At 43.2% G+C, this 18803-nt stretch overlaps 1 protein-coding gene across 1 annotated transcript in view; it reads right to left on the bottom strand.

Moving 5' to 3' along the window:
- Positions 1–6519: 6519 nt before the first annotated feature.
- The window catches only part of TIAM1 (TIAM Rac1 associated GEF 1), an 85997-nt gene continuing 73713 nt past the window's right edge, over positions 6520–18803 (bottom strand). The window contains exons 19-26 of the mRNA XM_067299334.1: positions 17611–17790; positions 17369–17487; positions 15479–15587; positions 13873–13931; positions 12780–12882; positions 11968–12055; positions 10910–11082; positions 6520–8934 (exon numbers count right to left, since the gene is read on the bottom strand). Coding sequence (XP_067155435.1) covers positions 8450–8934; positions 10910–11082; positions 11968–12055; positions 12780–12882; positions 13873–13931; positions 15479–15587; positions 17369–17487; positions 17611–17790 — 1316 coding nt within the window. The 3' untranslated portion in view covers positions 6520–8449. The remainder of the gene's footprint in view (positions 8935–10909; positions 11083–11967; positions 12056–12779; positions 12883–13872; positions 13932–15478; positions 15588–17368; positions 17488–17610; positions 17791–18803) is intronic.

Here is an 18803-nt window from a genome sequence, read left to right as displayed (position 1 = left end):
CCTCCTTACTGCACTGAGTAGTTGATAATCTTCAGCAGCTTTGCCTGTTAGGAGGTGTTATCCCCACCTCTTCCCTGCTTCCCAAAACCCTGGTGGCATCCCTCTGGGATGCCTTTGGAGAGTTAATACAAAATACTAAACAAGTCTCAGGGAGAATCTGCACTCCTTAATCAGGGGAGACGCACTGATTTCAAGGCCTGAGTAAAGCTGGGAGGATCAGTCCCAATGTGATTAGTGGCTGAACAGTTGTTCGAAGATACTAAACTCTCTAATACCCCTCGAGGAGTTAATTAAAGGGGTTTAATCTCCACTGAGCATAGGTGAATCTGAAACTGTCCCTAGAAATTACTTTCTCTGACTGAATGACGTAAAATCCAAATAACGCCCTGTACAAGGTCGATAGCTGTCCTGGAGCTGGGCATAATGCCTTGCCATAATGCAAGTGAAGAATACAGTGTCTGAGCACCTAGAGAACAAATGAGTGTTTCTTTTCTTTTTTTTTTAATTTGTTTTATTGAAGAAGTAATCCCTGGGCTTTTAAAATAACTAAATAAATGGAAAAAATTGGAAGCAACTCAATGCTCTTCCTACGTTAGTATTTGTAAGGGAAGAGGGACCTCCTCTGGCCAGGGAGTGGAAATGTGCCCTCTGCGCAAGTCATGAGCATTGGTCTGCTCATTCCCTTCTGTGCACAGGGGACATGGGACATCAGAAACGCCTCTCCAAAGGGGACCTTCAGTTGGCCCAGAGGCTAGGGCCATTCCCTGCTGACACATTCACTAGGTGCAGCGACATATGCTCATAAGCCAGGCTGAGCTCAGTCATAACAAATTGGCTGCCAAGCCACAGCCATAAGGTGGGCAACATCTGAAGAGCATGTCCCATTTACCCTGAAAGAGTACATTGGATCCAAACATTATTTAGAGGCAAGTATTTCATATCAGCTTCCTCAACTGCTTTCTCCTCCAACTTTCCTACAAAAAAGACATCAGTTTTATTGCTGGTTTGTGCCTCAGTTTGGTGACTGCATCACCCCATTGGCAGAGCGGCTGTTCACAGGGATGACCTTAGAGATTATTAGCAGCACAGCTTGTCCCAAAATTTAACCCTTGGGAAACACTGCATGGGTCTTTGCTATCGCAACATCTGCCAAATTAACTCTTCAGCCTCTGGTTCATGCTTAGAGCACCAGGAGGACAGCTGTTTGCTAGCAGCAATGCTGCTGCACCTGAAGGGCAGAGAGTAGCCAGCTGGCTCTGCAGCTCCAATCTGCTGCTGACATTGCAGGATGATATGAGATACAAGGGCAAAAAATGGATGTCAGTGTTACAAGAAAGAAGATGTTTAAATGAAGTACTTCTGCCTCCTGGGCAGCTAAGCTTGACCATAAGCAACAACAAAGGATTGTGTCCATCAGGAGCAAAACTGCACCAGTCACTACAGCAAATAGCCCATGTTTTCCTGAGCAGTCGCTGACTGTCCACGAGCAGCAGTCAGAAAACCCTTGGAGTACCTTAGGCACGGCAGAGAAATCTGAGCAGAAATAACATCCCAGGCCACAGGCAGTGAGGGGATCAGGCAGGTTCGCTGTCCTGTGCATTGCCTGTGCTGCGCTGGCTATGTGCGGCAGAGCCTCCCGTCTCCCTCGGGGAGCCTTGCAGTGCTTGGCCCTGCAACCAGAGGAGAGCGTCAAGGCTCGCCAAGTTTCCATGGTGGCAACTTGAGGAGTGATGAACCACGCTAGATGGACCCAGCGACTGTCTGTGCAGAGTGGTAGGCTTTTTCTCTAAGAATTGAATGGAAAGGCTCTGGGACTATGTCTATGCTATTAAATTTAAAATGCCCAGGACCACTCTCTGGCAATGGGGCCAGCTGATCCAGATCAGCCTTTGTCTACGCTGTTAAGCTCCCTCACTATCCACAACATGGTGGCCACGTGCAAAATGCTCCTTTGCCTGTGTTAAATCCCAGACTGTGTGTCAAGCCAAACCTGTGCTGGGGTCTGTACTTCACGGCATAGACATCAGCTAGTGGCCCTGTGCTGGGGAAGGTCCCCTAGGAACAGTGCAGCCAGGTTGCATGAGGCAGCTTGGGGGTCCTGAAGAGCAGGAGAGCAACTGGTGAAGGATGGCTGAGTATTGCAATATTTCTAGGTATGATGAATGACTGCAAAGCTTTGTCCAGTGCTTTTTTTTTTTTTTTTTTTTTTTTTAAGTGGGGCTCATGCCACAGCATTCAGAGCTGTATGTTGAACCTTTGGTGTGGAGGAGTGCTGGTCTTTTTCCTTGCCAAGCTTCAAGCACACAAGTCAGGTTTTGATTGGGATCCCACTCTCCTTTCGGCCACAGTGTCGCACACACTTAACATTCTGTTCACATGTCTCTGCAGCTTTGTGAGTCTCAGTTACTGCCTTTGATCTGGTTCCTGCAATGTTAATTAATTTCAGGCCTTCTTGCTCCCTACTTTTTTCAGTATGCTATTTCTAATTATTTTTTTTTCTTCGGGACACCTATTTCATTTCAAACAATTTTTCCCCACGAACAGGTTATTTGGCCATCATAACAATGTGTGATTGCGTACGAGTCATCAGCTAATTGCGTGGAGGTGACACGGGGATCCAGCACACCTCTCGAGCACACGCCCTAGCGGAGACTGGCCTAGCACTCGGAAACGGTACTGATACTCATTCACATCTCCAAACAGTGCACGCAATTGCAGGGAAAACTGCAGGAGGACGTTTCCCTCTGTCTTTCTCTGTTTCGTGCAGAGGCAGTTGGCTCATGGCGGCCTGGTGTTTGTACGCCAGAGAAGCGGGAGGGATTTCAGAGCTGATGCAGCGAAGTGCACAGCGAGCTGGCTTACACAAGCCACTTGTCACTGCCTGTGTGTGTGATCTTCTAGCTATGTGCTGCTTTCTGCTTGATGCCCTGTCTCTCTTTTTTTTTTGATTTCACTGCCATTGACTTCCCAAAGGCTTTGGATTAATCTGGTAATGTTACAAATAACTGAAAATAATCCTACATTATGTAGCAAACATCATTAAATTTGCTGCAAGAGATGCTGCTGCTGTAGGAACTGCTGCATATACCACACCTCATTTTAAGGCAATTTCCTTTCCATGCAGGATACCTTAAAGCACTACACCATAAAACAGTACTATGTGCCTTTGCTTAGGCAACTGAATCCCACCCATTGAGACAACATCCAGTTCGGAAAAATTTCTGAAAATAAATGGGGGCTGAGAGTGCAGTGGGGGAAGTATCACAAATGTTTGCTCTGCTCTTTTTCTTCCTTAGACATATGTTTACGGGTACTGCTTAAGGCAGGACACTGGTTGGGGCTGTACAGGAGGCTTGATGCATACCCTACACTATCGCTCCTTGCAGTCAACCATTCCCAAGTAATCCTTCCTTGAAAATAGCTGTGTTTTGGGATGATTGTGACCCTGACTTTAGGAGGAGGGGGAGTAGTACCCTTATGTCTGATGTGCAAAAATGGGGCGTTAAGGGCACTTTTCTGTTCTCAGATGTCTTGCTTCAACTGGGAAAAGGCAGTATAGTAGAAAACATGACTTTGTATATCAAAAGATAGTATGGGTAAAAGTCCAGTGATGTTTTTGCAGCCAGGTCCCAAGGATTAATGGTGATCAGCCAATGTGTTCTCAAATGCAGCTCATCCCATACTAAATGAAGAATTGCACTTAAAGCTTTTTGCTCAGAACCACTAACTGTCCCTGTGGTGGGCGAGAACCAAAGGTCATACTACCAAGTTGCTGCATGTGCTTTTTCAATTTGCTTCTTTTCAGATGAATTTCAGCCTAAGGTGGCTGTTATTCCAGCTTTACAAATGACTGATTTATTTTGAAGGTCAGGTGGGAAGTATTTAATTAGTTAGAATTATCCCCTGTCTCCTTATCACCCCTCCCCCTCTTATTAAGTTGACTGGAAACAAAGACTCGGAAAGAGAAAGCAAACTGGATATACTGCAATACTAGTGTATTCCCAGATCTCCATAATGGACAAATAATTCCACGGTTGCTAGGCAGTCAGTGTGACTTTTCTCATCACTTTGTTATTCTGCCACAAGAAATGATTCTTTACAACAGCTAATTACTTCTTTACATTAATGAAAAGGGAGCATCATCTAGACTAATGGAGAAATATAAACAGCCATGCACAAGCATTTCGCCAGTATCCCAGGCTTGCTACATGACCTTGCGCACACTGCTCCACCTGCCTTCGTCAGCCTTCAAATGGGAACAATTTACCTAAGCTCTAAGGCTGCTCTAGGATTTCACCACTGCAAAATGCTACTCAAGCTCATGTCCAAGTATAACACAGAGGTGCTGTGTATTATTAATAGACTGGCTGAAGGAAAAAGAGAAACGAAGGAAGTAATTTTTCAAAAACTTTCTTTCACCTCCCTCTGCCCAAAATAATGCAAAGCCACAGTTAAGTGTCCAAAATTCTGGACTGGATTCATTCAGTAACACCAGCGCACTCAGTCCTCAGTCAACGTGCATGACAGCTCTAGTAACTGAAGGGACTGGAAAAAATAAGGCTACTGTTCCAGCAAAACTACCTCAGCAATTGTTAAGAATAAAAATAAAGGCAACAGAAAACGGATTGCAAGCTTAAGACACTGAGAGTGGGAAAATGAACCCTGGGGAGAGGCGGCACTATTTGCTGTCTCTATGATTATCTGGCCACATTTAAAATAGCAGCACACAGGCAACAGGGCCATATCCTTGACATTTTATTTGCCGAGATAATAGCCTCAGAAGCAGAATATTTCCTGTGTTGTTCTGAAACCGGGGCAAGCAAAGCAGATTGGTAGAGAAGACAGCCCTTACAGCTAAGCAATGCCTGTGCTTTCCCCACAGAAGACAGGGTGGCTGCTGTTGTTCTCCCACTGCAGGCAAGACCAAGGAGCTGTGCAAGGCTCCTCTGGCAGCACTGAAAATAAAAGAAGGTTTTTTTCCTAATAAACCACTTTCCTAACCTCTTCTGTGGTTTAGGGACGATTTGCCAGGGATCTGTGCACCTCACCAAACTGCCTCTATGTGAGTAGTCTTAGGTCACCCTGAAGAAAGCTGGTGGGTCACGACGGTGCTGGGGGTCAGGGTCTCCCCAGTGGGGCAGGAGGGCCCAGCCCTGGCTGCAGCAGCTACTGTGGGCAGAGAGGGGCAACCTCCTGCCCACAGCACCTCCTCACCCTTGGACTAAGGGTCACTACCCCAAAAGGACTGGGTTCAGCCAAATAGGATTAGTCTGAAGAGCTCTCCTACCATTATACCTATGGACCATTATACCTAACTGAAAATTGCTTCTCTCCCCACCTCCCAATATGCACTTACATCTCTCGTGACCAGCTTTGGGAAGGAAACAGAGGCATAACTGACTACAGATGTCATACAGAAAATGGCAACGCTGACTTTGCAAAATTTGAGCAGAGCACTATCCCAATCAAATCTGGACAGCTCAGACCTCACCGTAGGACCTACATAAGCTACAGAGACCGGCAGATGAGAATACAGGAACTGCTTGGTAGCATTAGACTTTCCATCTGTTTAAGGCTTAATATAAGATAAACTTATTGCATAGTATCATAACTTGCATCAAAAAAATCATCTTATTGCATTAGGACTGGCTCTGTAAGCAGCTTCTTAAATAATCTGAAAACTGAAGTCAGTTGCTGGAAATATGGTAGCTAGTTAGAACTAAATTCTGGAAGAGACAAACACACACACATCTAAAGAAAAGGGTTGGGGCATTTAAAAAAGAAATTCATACTTGTTCAGATTTGTCCTCAGTCGTACTCAAAGAAACAAGCATTAGCATGTTTTGCACTCCTGTTCCATTAGCAGTTGATGTAGTTTCAGGGATTTAGGGGAAAAGCGTTGCTTGTCATAGACTTGAATTTTAAGTTTAGCAGTTAGGTAATCAGAGAAAAGGGGGGGGGGGGAATCAGAGGTTTCCTCTTGATTTCTCACTAAAGGAAAGCTTTGTTTTGCTATGAGGTGTATGTTAAGTAGTCACATTGTGGGCAAATACTTGCCTTTAGCACCTGGCCTTCCTGTCTGCCTTGTTCTCCATTTTCCAGCTAATAGGTTTCTGACATAGATATTCCAAGCAAATAAATAAATTGGGCTTCAGTAGGAGAGAAGGGAGGCCCAGCAATTTTGCACCAGCCTTTCACACTGCGGCAAATTGAAGCTCACCCCGTGCTGGCCAAAGGAGCCATTATTTAACCCAGGACACAAACCCAACTGAAAAGCAGACCCAACTGCTTTGCTGAAAGCTGTGATAGGTTGAACCTGCTCTAAGGGGATATCCATAAAAGATACAGAGCACATACTGTTAAGGGAGGAAACATGAGTATTAAAAAGACTCTCTAGGCTATTAAAGCAGGGAGAGCGATCCCAACAGCTTCATCTATTTACTTCCCACTTGCCTTAACTGAGACAGGCAGCTGTCTCATAGCATACACATAACACATACCACCTTTTTTTTTTCCCAGTATTTTTATTTCTGACAGGCATTTACAACGTTCCATTCATAGAACTAAAAACATAAAAATAGACCTTCTTTCAGCTTATAAAAGAAATATATAAGAACCTTTGACATAGACATGTCATGACATTATGTACAAGAACAGTGGTACCTTTCAAGTACCAGCCTTCCAGTATTTCAGAACAGACTGTATTCCACTGGGTACAGTACAGGACAGCTAAAACCTCTGCTTTTCTAATACATTGGGACACAACTGACTGGTAGATGATATAAAACAATGATGTGATAATACAAAGGGTATAGAAACCTTTCTAAAGCTTTTAGGAAAAAACGAAATCAGAAGATAGCAAAAAGTTAATAGAGAAAGCTTTCATAAGATCAAGTATAGTGCACCAGAAACCAGAAGGGGAGGGCAAGGGGGGGAATGCTAGCTGGGACATAAAGACGGCGATGGATTTTTTTTAGGGAATAATTTTTGTTATGTTTTAAAATATAGTCAGAGCGGAATTTATAAAATATAATCCTAAAGCTATTATAAAAATTTCAGGTTTTCAAAGTACCTACTAATGTGTCAAACATCAATAGATACAAAAAAAAGAAAATTTTCATATAATCCTCCTTTTTTCCATAGGTGAAACTGAAATGGGAAAGCTATATAAATCTTTAAGAAAAAAAAAAAGTGCTATTTTGTGTTTTGTATGTGGAAATCTACTTAAAAACCACAAGATTTTAGTCACATTTTACCCTGTTTTAGATGTTTAAATAAACAATTTAAAATGTTAAAGAGGTTTGCTTGTTTAGAACTTGTTCGTATTCTATTGCAGTGGAAAAGCTTCTATAAAGGAATTAAAATACACTAGTTTCACCCACAGTAGGGAAGTGGATGAGGTCAGTTTTTTGGCCATGAATTCCCTGTCCCCTAAGCCCAAACTCTGTCAGGGAGAGTGGACCAAACCAATCCGCGATGTTGCTACACTAGCTCCAGTGAGGTTACACCATGGATCAGTTTAGCCCAGTACAATTCAGTCATGTTATTTTATTTTTTTTATTTTTATTATCTAACTAAACTCCAGTCTCAAACATATACAATAATCCTTTTCCTGAAGAAAGTTATACTAAATAAGAGTTTCCAGTTCATATTTTAATATAAAACCACCATTTCTAACCCTCTGCAAAAAGCTAGCCTCATATCCTAGACTTGGAGCTAAGCTAACACTGTAAAATTCTTATCCCTTTGTGCCCCTGCATCTCAGGTAAAATACAAAAAAATATTTCTTCAAGTGTTAAATTTGGATCTCTTTCAAGAGAGTTTGGCATCTTTATAATATTATGTAAAACTAGAGCTTCCAACATTGACATTAAGTTAGACCTGCCACAGACCAAGAGGACTTAACACAACATAAATTCCAAACCTTTCCTCACACACTCCTAAAATACATGTATATTCTCTTACATTTAAAGAGGGAAAAGTAATAAGAATACTGCAACTGTACAGGTTAAAAAGGCAGTTTCCTCATGAAGGAGATGAGCCTACGACTGACATTTCACGGCTAGAAAACCCTTTGTTCTTTGTGCTATAGTTTAAGCTAGTTTGCTGCACGTAGGTAAGACATCCACAGTAATTTGTTTTCCAGTGATGATATTCTCCCCCTATTTAAATTTCAGCCCCTGATTATTTTAGAATAAATAAGAGTGTAAAAGCCCTTGGTAACATAAGACAGGACCTTAAGCTTATTCCGGTTCAGATTTTGAGCGTTTCTGCTTTTATGGGTACCTAAAGCGTGGCCGCGCGGCTTCAGGACCGATTCAGCTGCCAAAAGGGTGTGTGCAAGTGTGCAACCTACAGGGCCCGGCTCTGCACAGCATGCCTGGGGCGGGAGGGAGGGCCGGGGGCCGGGACAGGGAGACTTCCACGTCGGCAGGGTCACGGGGCAGCCCTAGAGCTCCGTGTTCAGTTTCCTGCTAGGCACAAAGTCTTCGCGCCGCACCCAGATGACCTCCTCGCCGTGGCCCTCCACGTCGCCGTTGATGCCGGACAAGGCCGCCTGCTTCTTCAGCTGGGTCATCCTGGAAGCGTGCGTGTCCATTGCCGGGCGCGACCTGTCCGCCCGGCACGGCTGGCTGCCGGCGATGGAGGCCGCCTGCAGCCGCTCCTGAAGGTCTTGGTCAGCCACGGCGCCTTTCATCGCCTCGCAGTACTCGTCGTCATCGCTGAGGATGTCCGTCTCTTTGATGTCCTCCTGCTCCTCATACTGAGCAAGGTCAAACTGTTCCTCTACCCAGCGGTCAGTGTCCCCACTGTGCGTGGGCTGCTGGGGCTCTTTTTCAGGGCTGCTCGTGAAGACGGCGTCTGAGTCAATGGTAAACCTGTTTCGGGCCAGCCGCCGCCGCCTCCTCCCAAGAGACTTGCTTGGGGCTGACACTGCGCACACACAAAGATAAAACCCCACAGGCTTTTTACACAAGGTACAACTCTCTTTAAAAAGTTAGTCTTCCAAGCGCCCTTTATTTAACATGGCTAGGCACAAAACAGGCAGACTCCCAAGAATGACCCAGTCACTCAGCATCCTCCCTACGGGCAAGTCATGCTTCACTTGGCTCCTCAGCACAGGGCTCGCTCCAGCTGTAAGAGATGTTTCTGCTACTCAGATCCACAGTTGGGATCATGGGCTACAATTACTGTTCCTCCTAAGCAGTAGGCAGCCAGCCAGCCAGCACGAAGTGCATCTGTTCAGCTCAGCTCCTCACAGGCAGTGCCCTGCTGTCAGTACACAGCGAAACCCAGCTAGCCTTACACCTCAACATGGCAAACTGCTTTGTGTCAGTAAGAGCAACACTACAGGTTTCCAAGTAGCTAGCCTGGCACTGAAGGTGCTGGACTTGTTGCGTTATTTTATGGGGAAGCAAGTTCCTCATCCAGGCTGTGCTATTCCCTGCCCCACACCATCCCTACTGGAAAGGAAAAAACCCTCAAAGAACAGAAGAGCTTTCAAAAGTTTCTTACTCAGCACCAGCTGGTCTACTAGCTTTTGCAACTGGCCCAATTAGCAAATTCATATCTTCCATGTTGAAACATCTTCATAAGAGGCTTGTGAGACAAAGCAGGGGACGAATCCTACAGCTGAAGGACCTGCAGGCATTCCAGTGCTTTACGTGCACACACACGTAGCTCCATCGTAAGCAGGTGAACTCCGAGGTTACAGTTTGTCCCCCTCCACTAAACAGCACTTTAGCACTTTTAGGTTGCTTTTATTAAACTCTAGCAGCTTGGGGGTTACATTTTAATATCCCTGAGCCTCAAAGCATTCATTAAGTACAGCAGCTCAGCAGTTGCAAGTTTTAACTATACTGAGAGGTCTGGACTCTAAGAGGAGATTTTAACCCCAGCAGATTTCATCATGCAAATGCATTGATGAGCCAAACTAAAACAAGGTTTGGCATCTACAGCAGATAAGCCCCACAGGTTGATTGAAGCACTGGGGTAAAACAGTTGCTTTTTGGCCTTCCTCTGAATCCTCATGCTTATGATTTTAAATGTCTCTGAGGCAGATGGCTAGCATCACCTCAAATGAGAAGCCATGCTGCGAATGTTATTGGCCTGGCCTGCCCATTACAGAAGAGGAACAGAAAGCCTGGTTCTCTACATTGCTGGATCTAACAAGCAGGAAAAAAAAAATCCAAAAAACAAAAAATCAGACCAGAACAAAACACGCAGCAGTGCTGTGTACTTTTCAGATGGAAGCAAGTGTTTCTTCCCTCCATCATCTAGTGTTCTGAAAATGAAAACCTGCTTTTCCCTGGGATTTTCTCATTGCTTTGCCTGAAGTCAACTGAAAGGGAAAATCCATGGTTTAGGACAGACCATTCAAAAAAAAAAAAAAAGTATCAAGTGCATGCCTCTCACATGTGAGAAGTAGAAGCACGCACCCTTTAGCAATAGAGCTGAACAGGCTAAAATGGAGGACATACAAAGCTGTCGCTTCAAACCAAGCCAGTCATTTGGAGGAGCTGATTTTTCATGAGTATTTTAGTTTAAAAAGTGCTAGGGTTAGCTCAGAAATTCTGTACATGCTTTTGTTTATGAAATATGCAGTGGGCTTCTGCTTTGTTCAGCTGAAGCCTATTTCCAGATTAATGTGCACAGCCAATCGGTATTGACAGGAATCCTACTTGTTCCTTCCATGCCAGAAGGACTTCTCTGAAGCTGAGCCTCGAGTGCAAAGCAAGGTAAATAGTGACAATTTAAGGCTCTCAAGGAGGTGAAGCATGGAAAAACAGCAGCTTTTGCACATACAGGAGAGAATGCTAATTCTAATATACAAGTAATAGACACCACCACATGTCCTATAATGGTGCTGGGGTTACTGGGATCTTGAAAGTCTGTAGCCCTACAGTACCTGCCCTGTTCATGGCTGGCCTTGCACCTTTTAGAGCACACAATCTTTTTCCACCAAAAGGAACATATTGCTGGGATGAGGGTAAACTTTCGGTTTTAAGAAGCTGCCTTCTGTGTTTATCCCGCAGAATCGAGTGCACAGCCTTCAGAAAGTCCTTCCTGTGTTCTGGAGAACTGAAATATAGACAAGAATATATGAGGCAGAGTTATCTCTTGGGAATTGCTACAAGCTTGCTGTAAATGAGATAATTAATGACCAGTACTGTAATTTAAGACAGTTCCAACCAATTGGCATGTTCATTCCACAGATAAGACTCAATTTAGTATAGTATTTTCAAAGCAAAGCTGAATCTGTAGTCACTGCAATGGACATCCAAGGAAACAAATACATTATTCATTAAAAGAACATTTAGCCATTTACCTCTCTTGAGGCTTCCTTTTCCTCCAATACCAACCACATGCTTAAGCTTGTCAGATAAACATCAAGCTGACCTATGATGGCTAATTAAATCTCAGTTTGTCTCACATAAGCACACACAGAGCAAAACTCCTGCAATCTCTACTGCCTAGTAGTGGGAACTGGCTTACTATCAGCTCTGCTGGACTCTGGTGAACTTGTGCACCAAGTTCTGACCTGAAGCCTAGAACAAGTTAGGGCAACCACCACCACTGCTGTAACAAAAATGACCAGGGTTTTCTTTCTAAGATAAAAGGCAGTGCCCTAAGAACAGGGTTTGGAACTTGTTAGCATGAAAGGTACTGGCTGAACAAGACACATGAACACAAAACCTTGCATAAAGATCCACTGCTGGAGTTTAATTGGGTGTAAATTTGTAAAGGGAAAATTGCAATAAGGATATTCCTGCAAAGGTACACTGCTGATCAAATATATGCTTTTATTTTAACACATTTTATGAAACCCTTCCTGCCAGAAGTAGGGTTTTAACACCTTCTCCCCTCTTCCCCTGCCAGCTGTTCCCAAATTGCCCTAGAGGAAAGGAACAGGCAAGCTAGGATCCAAAGATGCAGCAGCCATGGAAAAAATGAAAACGCACTTACCTACAGCAGAGGTGAAATGTTCTTTCCGGTCTGCCTTCGGACTCAGATTTAACATGGACAATCTCACATACAGAATTGGTCTCTGCATCTAAAGTGAAAAAGCGAGTAGCACTTCATACAATAGGTTCTCATATTTTACCTCAGTTTGAATAGTTTATTTCATAGTCCTGAAAAACAGGTTTATGGCAGTCTGGGACAACAGATCTTACACTGCAAACAATACTGACTCCTGGCCAAAAGGCAGCAGTGGGTAAATGGGAAACAACAGACACCTAAACTGCCTAAAATTTAATAGTACTTCATATGCACTCACTCAATCCCAAAGAAAGGAGGGGAACAATAGCTCTTCAGGTATTCCATGAAGTATTCTCACATTTCACAGGTGTAACTTCTACCAACAGCCACCTCCTACATTCTTTCTGCATTAGAAAGATTTTTTAAAATTTCAAGATTTTTAATATAATAAGCTTCACATGGAGCCATCAAGTGCAAGAACAAAAATTCACTAGCTCTATTGTCTCACAGCTGCAAGATTTCCTTCTAGTCCGCAGAAGAGGAACAGAGAGAATCAATCAGTGATGACTTCAATCTGTTTTTCCAGAATCCTGACTGACCTCAGAAAAGTACTGACAAGCTAGAAATATACAGCTGAAGCTTCTACCCCTTCATTACTCTCCTGCGCTATTATGGATGTTAATGTTGTGGAACCCTTTCCCTGCATATGCATATACTTAGGACAAACATCGGTCAGTGAATGCACTGAAACCAGACATTATAAAAGCTTTGCCAAGTTCATGCAGCTAGAACATTACCTGCACTTGCCAACGCTCGAACCTGCAATGCTTCTAAAGGTATCATGTGACGGAAGCGGAATGGATCCCACTCTTCATAAATTGAAGCTCTATGCGATCCTCCCTGGACAAATTTCAAAATATTGTCAGGAAACAAGATACCTCAGAAATCCAGACATAAGAATCCCCTCTGCTCTGCACTGGGAATGTCCAGTTAGGGAGTTGTTCAAAATTTCCCCCCCAACTAAAACATCTTGTGAACCAGTGTCACTGTAGTGCCCATCTATGAAGGTCTTGTTAAATTCTAGAGAAAAGCCATCACGAGACCAATCCACTCTTATCAATACTTCCAAAAATCATTTAAGACTAACATTGCATTCTCTCCTATAAATTTACATATACCCATGAACATGCATTTGTTTTGCTTTAGTCACTCTAAAGTTATTTTGTGACCAGTTCATGTTATAAGACAACCATACAAGCATTTCAAATCACACACTTTTTTGGTTTATGCCATATGTAGGAACCAAAATGGCTTTTGCAACATTAAACACTGTGTTGCCCATTGTACCTAGGCTTGTGTTCAGTGTCAAGCTTAGCTTTAACTTTTAATCACAGATTCCAGGAGGATCCACTGATACACAGTGCAGGCACACCTGAAATATTTGGCTGAGAGCAGCCAGCACTTGCTCAGTGGCATGCTAAACATACAGAAATCAATAGCCAGAACTGAAGTGGGGCATTGTGTTTCATTAACAAAGTTGATAGATGTCAGCTCTCACATTAGATTTATACACACAGATCTAAGAGCCAAACAAAAGACTTGTTCAAGGTGGTATCTTGTTTCATGAAAGTCCACTCCACAGCACGGAATGGATTTGGTAGACAACATGAATTGTCTAGCAGAGTGCAAAGGATAAACTAAACGAATGCTTGTGAAGTCCTGTTCCCAGGCTGAGTAGCAGGCTGTTCAGTATTACTTAAATCCTCATTTGTGTGGCAGAGCATGAGGATTGTATACAAAAGCACACAATAGCACCATAGCTTTATGGGAAGCAAATCTTTGTCTCAGAACTACACAAACATCGCCACAGAAACGGTTAATGCAACTTACAAGTTTCTTCTTCTGTTTGGAACCATCCTTATATACAAGGACCACAGCGGTTTTGAACACTAGAGAAAAGTCAAAAACAAAAGCCATATAGTCAAAAGTTCAAGAGTGAGCCTCCTATACACCCACACGTGCAGGCCATTCAACTCCTCAGACAGCCCTCAGCTGAGTCAAGAAGAGAAGGCAAGAGGAATCATGCCCATCCTCTTACATACTTTCCCCACCCCAAAACTCAACCTCAACAGCTTTCAGCACACAGGAACAAGTCGAACCTTCAGTGTTTAAGTTACCAGTTCTCTAAACAGCTATTCAAACAGCAGTAGTTCTATCTAAAAATTAAGAAAAAACTGTAACACCCCCCCCCCCCAACTAAGTCCACCTCAGACATATGAGCAGCATCCAACTACATGCAGCCAGTCATCAGATGACACTGCATTTAGACAGAATTTGAACCACACATAAGTGGCACAGTGGTCTATACCAGACTAAAAAGCGAGCAACACTGGCAGAGGTGTCATTTGATTCCTTTTTTACCATATAATATCCACATGGAGTTGGAATTTGGCTTTCAAAACTCCAGTTCTCCTCATTTCCTCTTTCTTCAGGCCTCAAAGGCACCCTTTGTTTTAGGATTGCTTAGACACTTAATTTTGGACATTTTATGAAACCGATTTAAAGCTTTTTGGAATAATTAAAAGTTGCTGCACATTCCTAGCAGCTTTTATAAGGTCACTCAGCTTTGAGGCATGATCAGGAGCTTTCCCAACTACAGAAAAGCAGTTAGTTTTTAGATACCAAGAGCAAAGCTGGAAAATTCTTAATTTGTAAGCTGTTTGGTGTAACACAAAAATAAAATCAAAGTAACTGGCTTCCTAACCATTATAGCTTTCTGGAAACAGCACAGTAGAAGCCTGGTTGTGCATGAGCAAGTTTAAAAACAAAATTAAGAAAACCTAGCACACTCTGTATAACTTCACTTAATTCTGAAAGTACATGATTTAGCGAATATAAGCCATCAAGTGCCTTCCCAATGGACTACACTTTGATGCAGTGGAAAGACCCTGAAATATATGCAAATAGCAGTTTCAACTTCTAGTTTGTCCGCCCAAGCTAGCCTACTCAGAAGGAGACAGGCCACTCCAAAATAATGTGCCAGGAGTCCTGGTTTAGCTCTTAAAGTTTAGATATACAAATCCTTTCTGGCAAAAGGGACAGAGAGAAATGACAAAGCCTTTTCATGCCCCAGCCCCATCCAACAGCATGTGAAACAGTTATTTGGAATGGATCAGCCTACTGCAACGTATCTTTTCAAAGACAAATATCTTTCTCTATAGCTCTCAATTTATAGCCTTGGATATGGGCTTAAGCAAGTCTTGCAGTACTGTAGCAGTCATCTCCAAATTTTTCACCAGACTTAGATCAATATAGAGCAGAATCTGAACTTTACGGCAATGAGACAAATACATTTCAAGTTCCAGCCAACACTGCAGAAGGCAATGCTCAGCTACTTTCAATCGATACCTGCTAAGGCATAGTCTACACTTATTTACACATCTGAAATTAAAAACAACAACAACCACCAAAAAACACGCAACACTAAGATACAAACCAAATGCTGCCAGCTCAGGTTCCTTCTTCCATTTCCCCAGTGAAGCAGGAGGATTAAGCCATATCACTGTATTATGCAAGAGCAAGTCCCCCATAGAAAGGTCTGCAACCTGCCGATCACAAACACATGCACAAAGATAGTGTCAGTTTAACAGAAACAAACAAACAAAAAGCCCCACACTACACAAGCAAACTTTTGGAATGAGATATTCAGTTAGATGACTGCAAGTGTGTGCAAAGAGACTGTAGCGGACTGTTACATGCACACTGCATGTAAATCCTTATTTGGTGGGCATAAATTAGGGCAAGTCAAGCTTAGAGTCTGGCTCTCATGATTTTGTAGGAAGCCAGCACTTGTCAAAAACACCAGATGCTTTCCTTGGCTTTTTTGTTCTTTTGTCTGTCTTTCCACCTACCAGTTCCTTGCTATTTTGTTTGACCACTTGAAGCATCCCCCTACAATCACACACACTCAGTTTGGGGTAACATTCAGAGATAGCTCTTGGTGAAGAGGTCAAAGCATGGCCCCTCCATAGCGGCCATGGCTCTTGATTCTGTCCAAAGGCTCGTCTGTGGAAGCCACATTGCTGGACATGGACTAAGAAAGGTGATTGTGTCAACTGTTGGGAGACGCAGACCAACGATCGCTGCAGCGACCAGATCTTTTACTTTGACCTCTGGTCTCCTAAGGTGACAAAGCAAGGGCTATCCCCAGTCTGGGTGACATTTTACACTATTCTTCCACCCTCCACTCCGTGAAGTCTGACATTTGTCAAAGGACACCACAGATAGCATCAGCACAACAACTTGAGTTCTCCCCAATAAACACAAGAGCAACACTAAGGAATGCGTTTACTGCATCCACTCCCAAATTAACACCAAATGACAACTGCTCTCTAAACAGAAGTCCTGATACACTCTCTCCAGCCCTGCTTGCCAACACCAGCCCTGGTCTCTGCCATCTACCCACCGCATGCTTCCCCCCACTGCTGCTATCCAACTCTCACACCCAAAGCTTCCCTGACTCTGCACAGCCCAGACCACCTTTGTCTTGTATTTGCCCAACGCCTCTTACATTTGATCTTTATGCTGATTGCTGGCAAAATCCCACTATCATTTCTTCACATGGTCATGTCTCTCCAATGTTCACCCACATCACTGCTCTCATCAGTCCTTTAGCACTCTGCTTCAACGTGTCTCCACCTCTTTCTCATTGCCCCCTTTCAACCCACCGCTCCCCTTCACTACACTGCTGGACTCACAGGCCAATGTTTCATCAGCAAATGGTGAGTCCAGGCCTCAACTTGAACCTTTAAGACACCATCCACAGGTGTCTGAGATGCACACCCAAGACTGAGCCACACTCAAACTTCATGCATTTCAGTATGTGCTATATGGGACCTAGACCAAAGCCCAGGCCTCTCATACATCAAGCCAACTAACACACTTTCCAAAATGGTAATGGCAGCTTCTCACACACTGGATCTCACATTGTGGTCTATTTAAAGTGATTAGAGAACTAAGTACAGACTTGCCTCAGCATGTCAGTCTGCTCAGGCTGGTGGAGCAAGATTATTTATGCAGAACCAGCAGAGCTGAGATATGGACATCAAAAAAGGGAAACTGCAAGTTTGGCTGGGATTTTGACCCAAGCGCAACATTCAAGGTGAATGAACTCATTGCTTCTATACATTTGTTCCACTCACTGAACTGTAGTTGGAGAAGCAGTTTTTGGATTGAACTAGGATTTATCTGTTTGTACCAGAACTCACTCAAACAAGACAGCATGAAAGGTAAATATTTGATATAATTTAACATTCACAAAATGTAATGTTCACACTACAGACTCCAAAATAGCAGCCTTGTTCTCTTAAATTTGACAATCTGTTACCTCCTTTTTCTCCCCTGTTTGCTCTGCTATGAGTTGGTCAAACACCGCACCATACTCTTCATGGATTTTCTGCATTTCATTAATGTGGCTGGCAACTTTGTTCATTGTTTTTATGGCCACTAGAAGAGAGAGAGAAAGGGAAAAAGACAAAAAGTATTTTTAAGCCCCTGAGAGGAAGAGGCAGGAGGAGAGTTCCAGATCAAAGGTTAAACAGGCAAGAGAGGCACAGGTTAGGTCCTTACCATCAAGGTGATAGTGCTCTTCACTGTCTACATCAGTCAGAGCAAAGAGCTCCTTCAGCAGGAGAGGATATTTCAGTATTCGCTGGATGGGTTTGATGAGGTAAGACTCCAGCGTGGAGGAGTGTTGCCGTCTAGGATTCTGAGCATCCAGAAATGCCTTGAAAGCAGTGTCTGTCTTAGCTAGAAGATTAAAATGAAGCAATGGAATAAATCAGAAATAGTAACAGCTGCCCTGATAAAGTGACTTTTCCAGCTTGAAATTCATTTATCCAGAGACATTTTGTGAGGAAGTGCAGATTTATCAGATCCACAGTATTAGATTTATGCCCTTCAGGTTTTGAGTTGCTGTCACTTTGCCACATAGACACTATTTATGATTTAACATCAGGCACCTGCATACCATAAAAACATGTACTGTTTTTAACTACCCACAGTATTTCTGTCCTTGAAACTATTTTAGAGTTGCATAAATCCTTTTAATCATCTGTTTTCTTAAAGGAAAGGGTCATAGTGGATATTTATAAGAACTCATAGTACTAGACAGACAGGCATGTTTTGGGTATTTTTATCTTAATAAACCTTAAAATGCAATACTAAACAACAACAAAATCAAGAGCTAGTAAGGAGGCAGGAAACAGTAAACTTTTGGTACTACACCACATTTTAAGAGCTCAGTCAGACTGGGCTTTTCCATCTGACTGCTGTTCATCATCTTTTCCACCTGACTGCTATCAAATTCCACACCCTCTCCCCTCCCCCCCCCCCAAAAAAAACCCACAACAACCACACACCCAATTTCTCTGTTGCTCCCCCTACTAGAACATGAATTTGTTGGGGAGGTGAGTATGGAGAAGAAGGCATCTTTAGACATACAAGTTGTTCAGTGCAAAAACAATTCCACACAATTGCTTTTATTAGAGCCATGTCCCCTGGTGAGGTTGGGTGGTTTTTCTGCAGATAGTCACCTGCTTTCAGTAAAGCAACTTCTGTTTAAAACCAAAAGCCACCTGCACCACAGCTGAAGACACCAATTACACTTGAAACACTCCCAGGCTTTTTAAGAGATTTATCTCTGAAATCAAATTTGAAGTTCTGTTTGTGCCATAATTCAAGCACATACCTCTTTCATTTATAAATACAGTCAGCAATGAAAAAGCAAAACAAAACAACCAGAATTACCTAGTCCATAGCCT

This window comes from Apteryx mantelli, chromosome 1 (genome assembly GCF_036417845.1).
Source record: "Apteryx mantelli isolate bAptMan1 chromosome 1, bAptMan1.hap1, whole genome shotgun sequence".
In the NCBI taxonomy this organism is placed as follows: domain Eukaryota; kingdom Metazoa; phylum Chordata; class Aves; order Apterygiformes; family Apterygidae; genus Apteryx; species Apteryx mantelli.
This window is presented reverse-complemented; position numbering and strand designations above follow the sequence as displayed.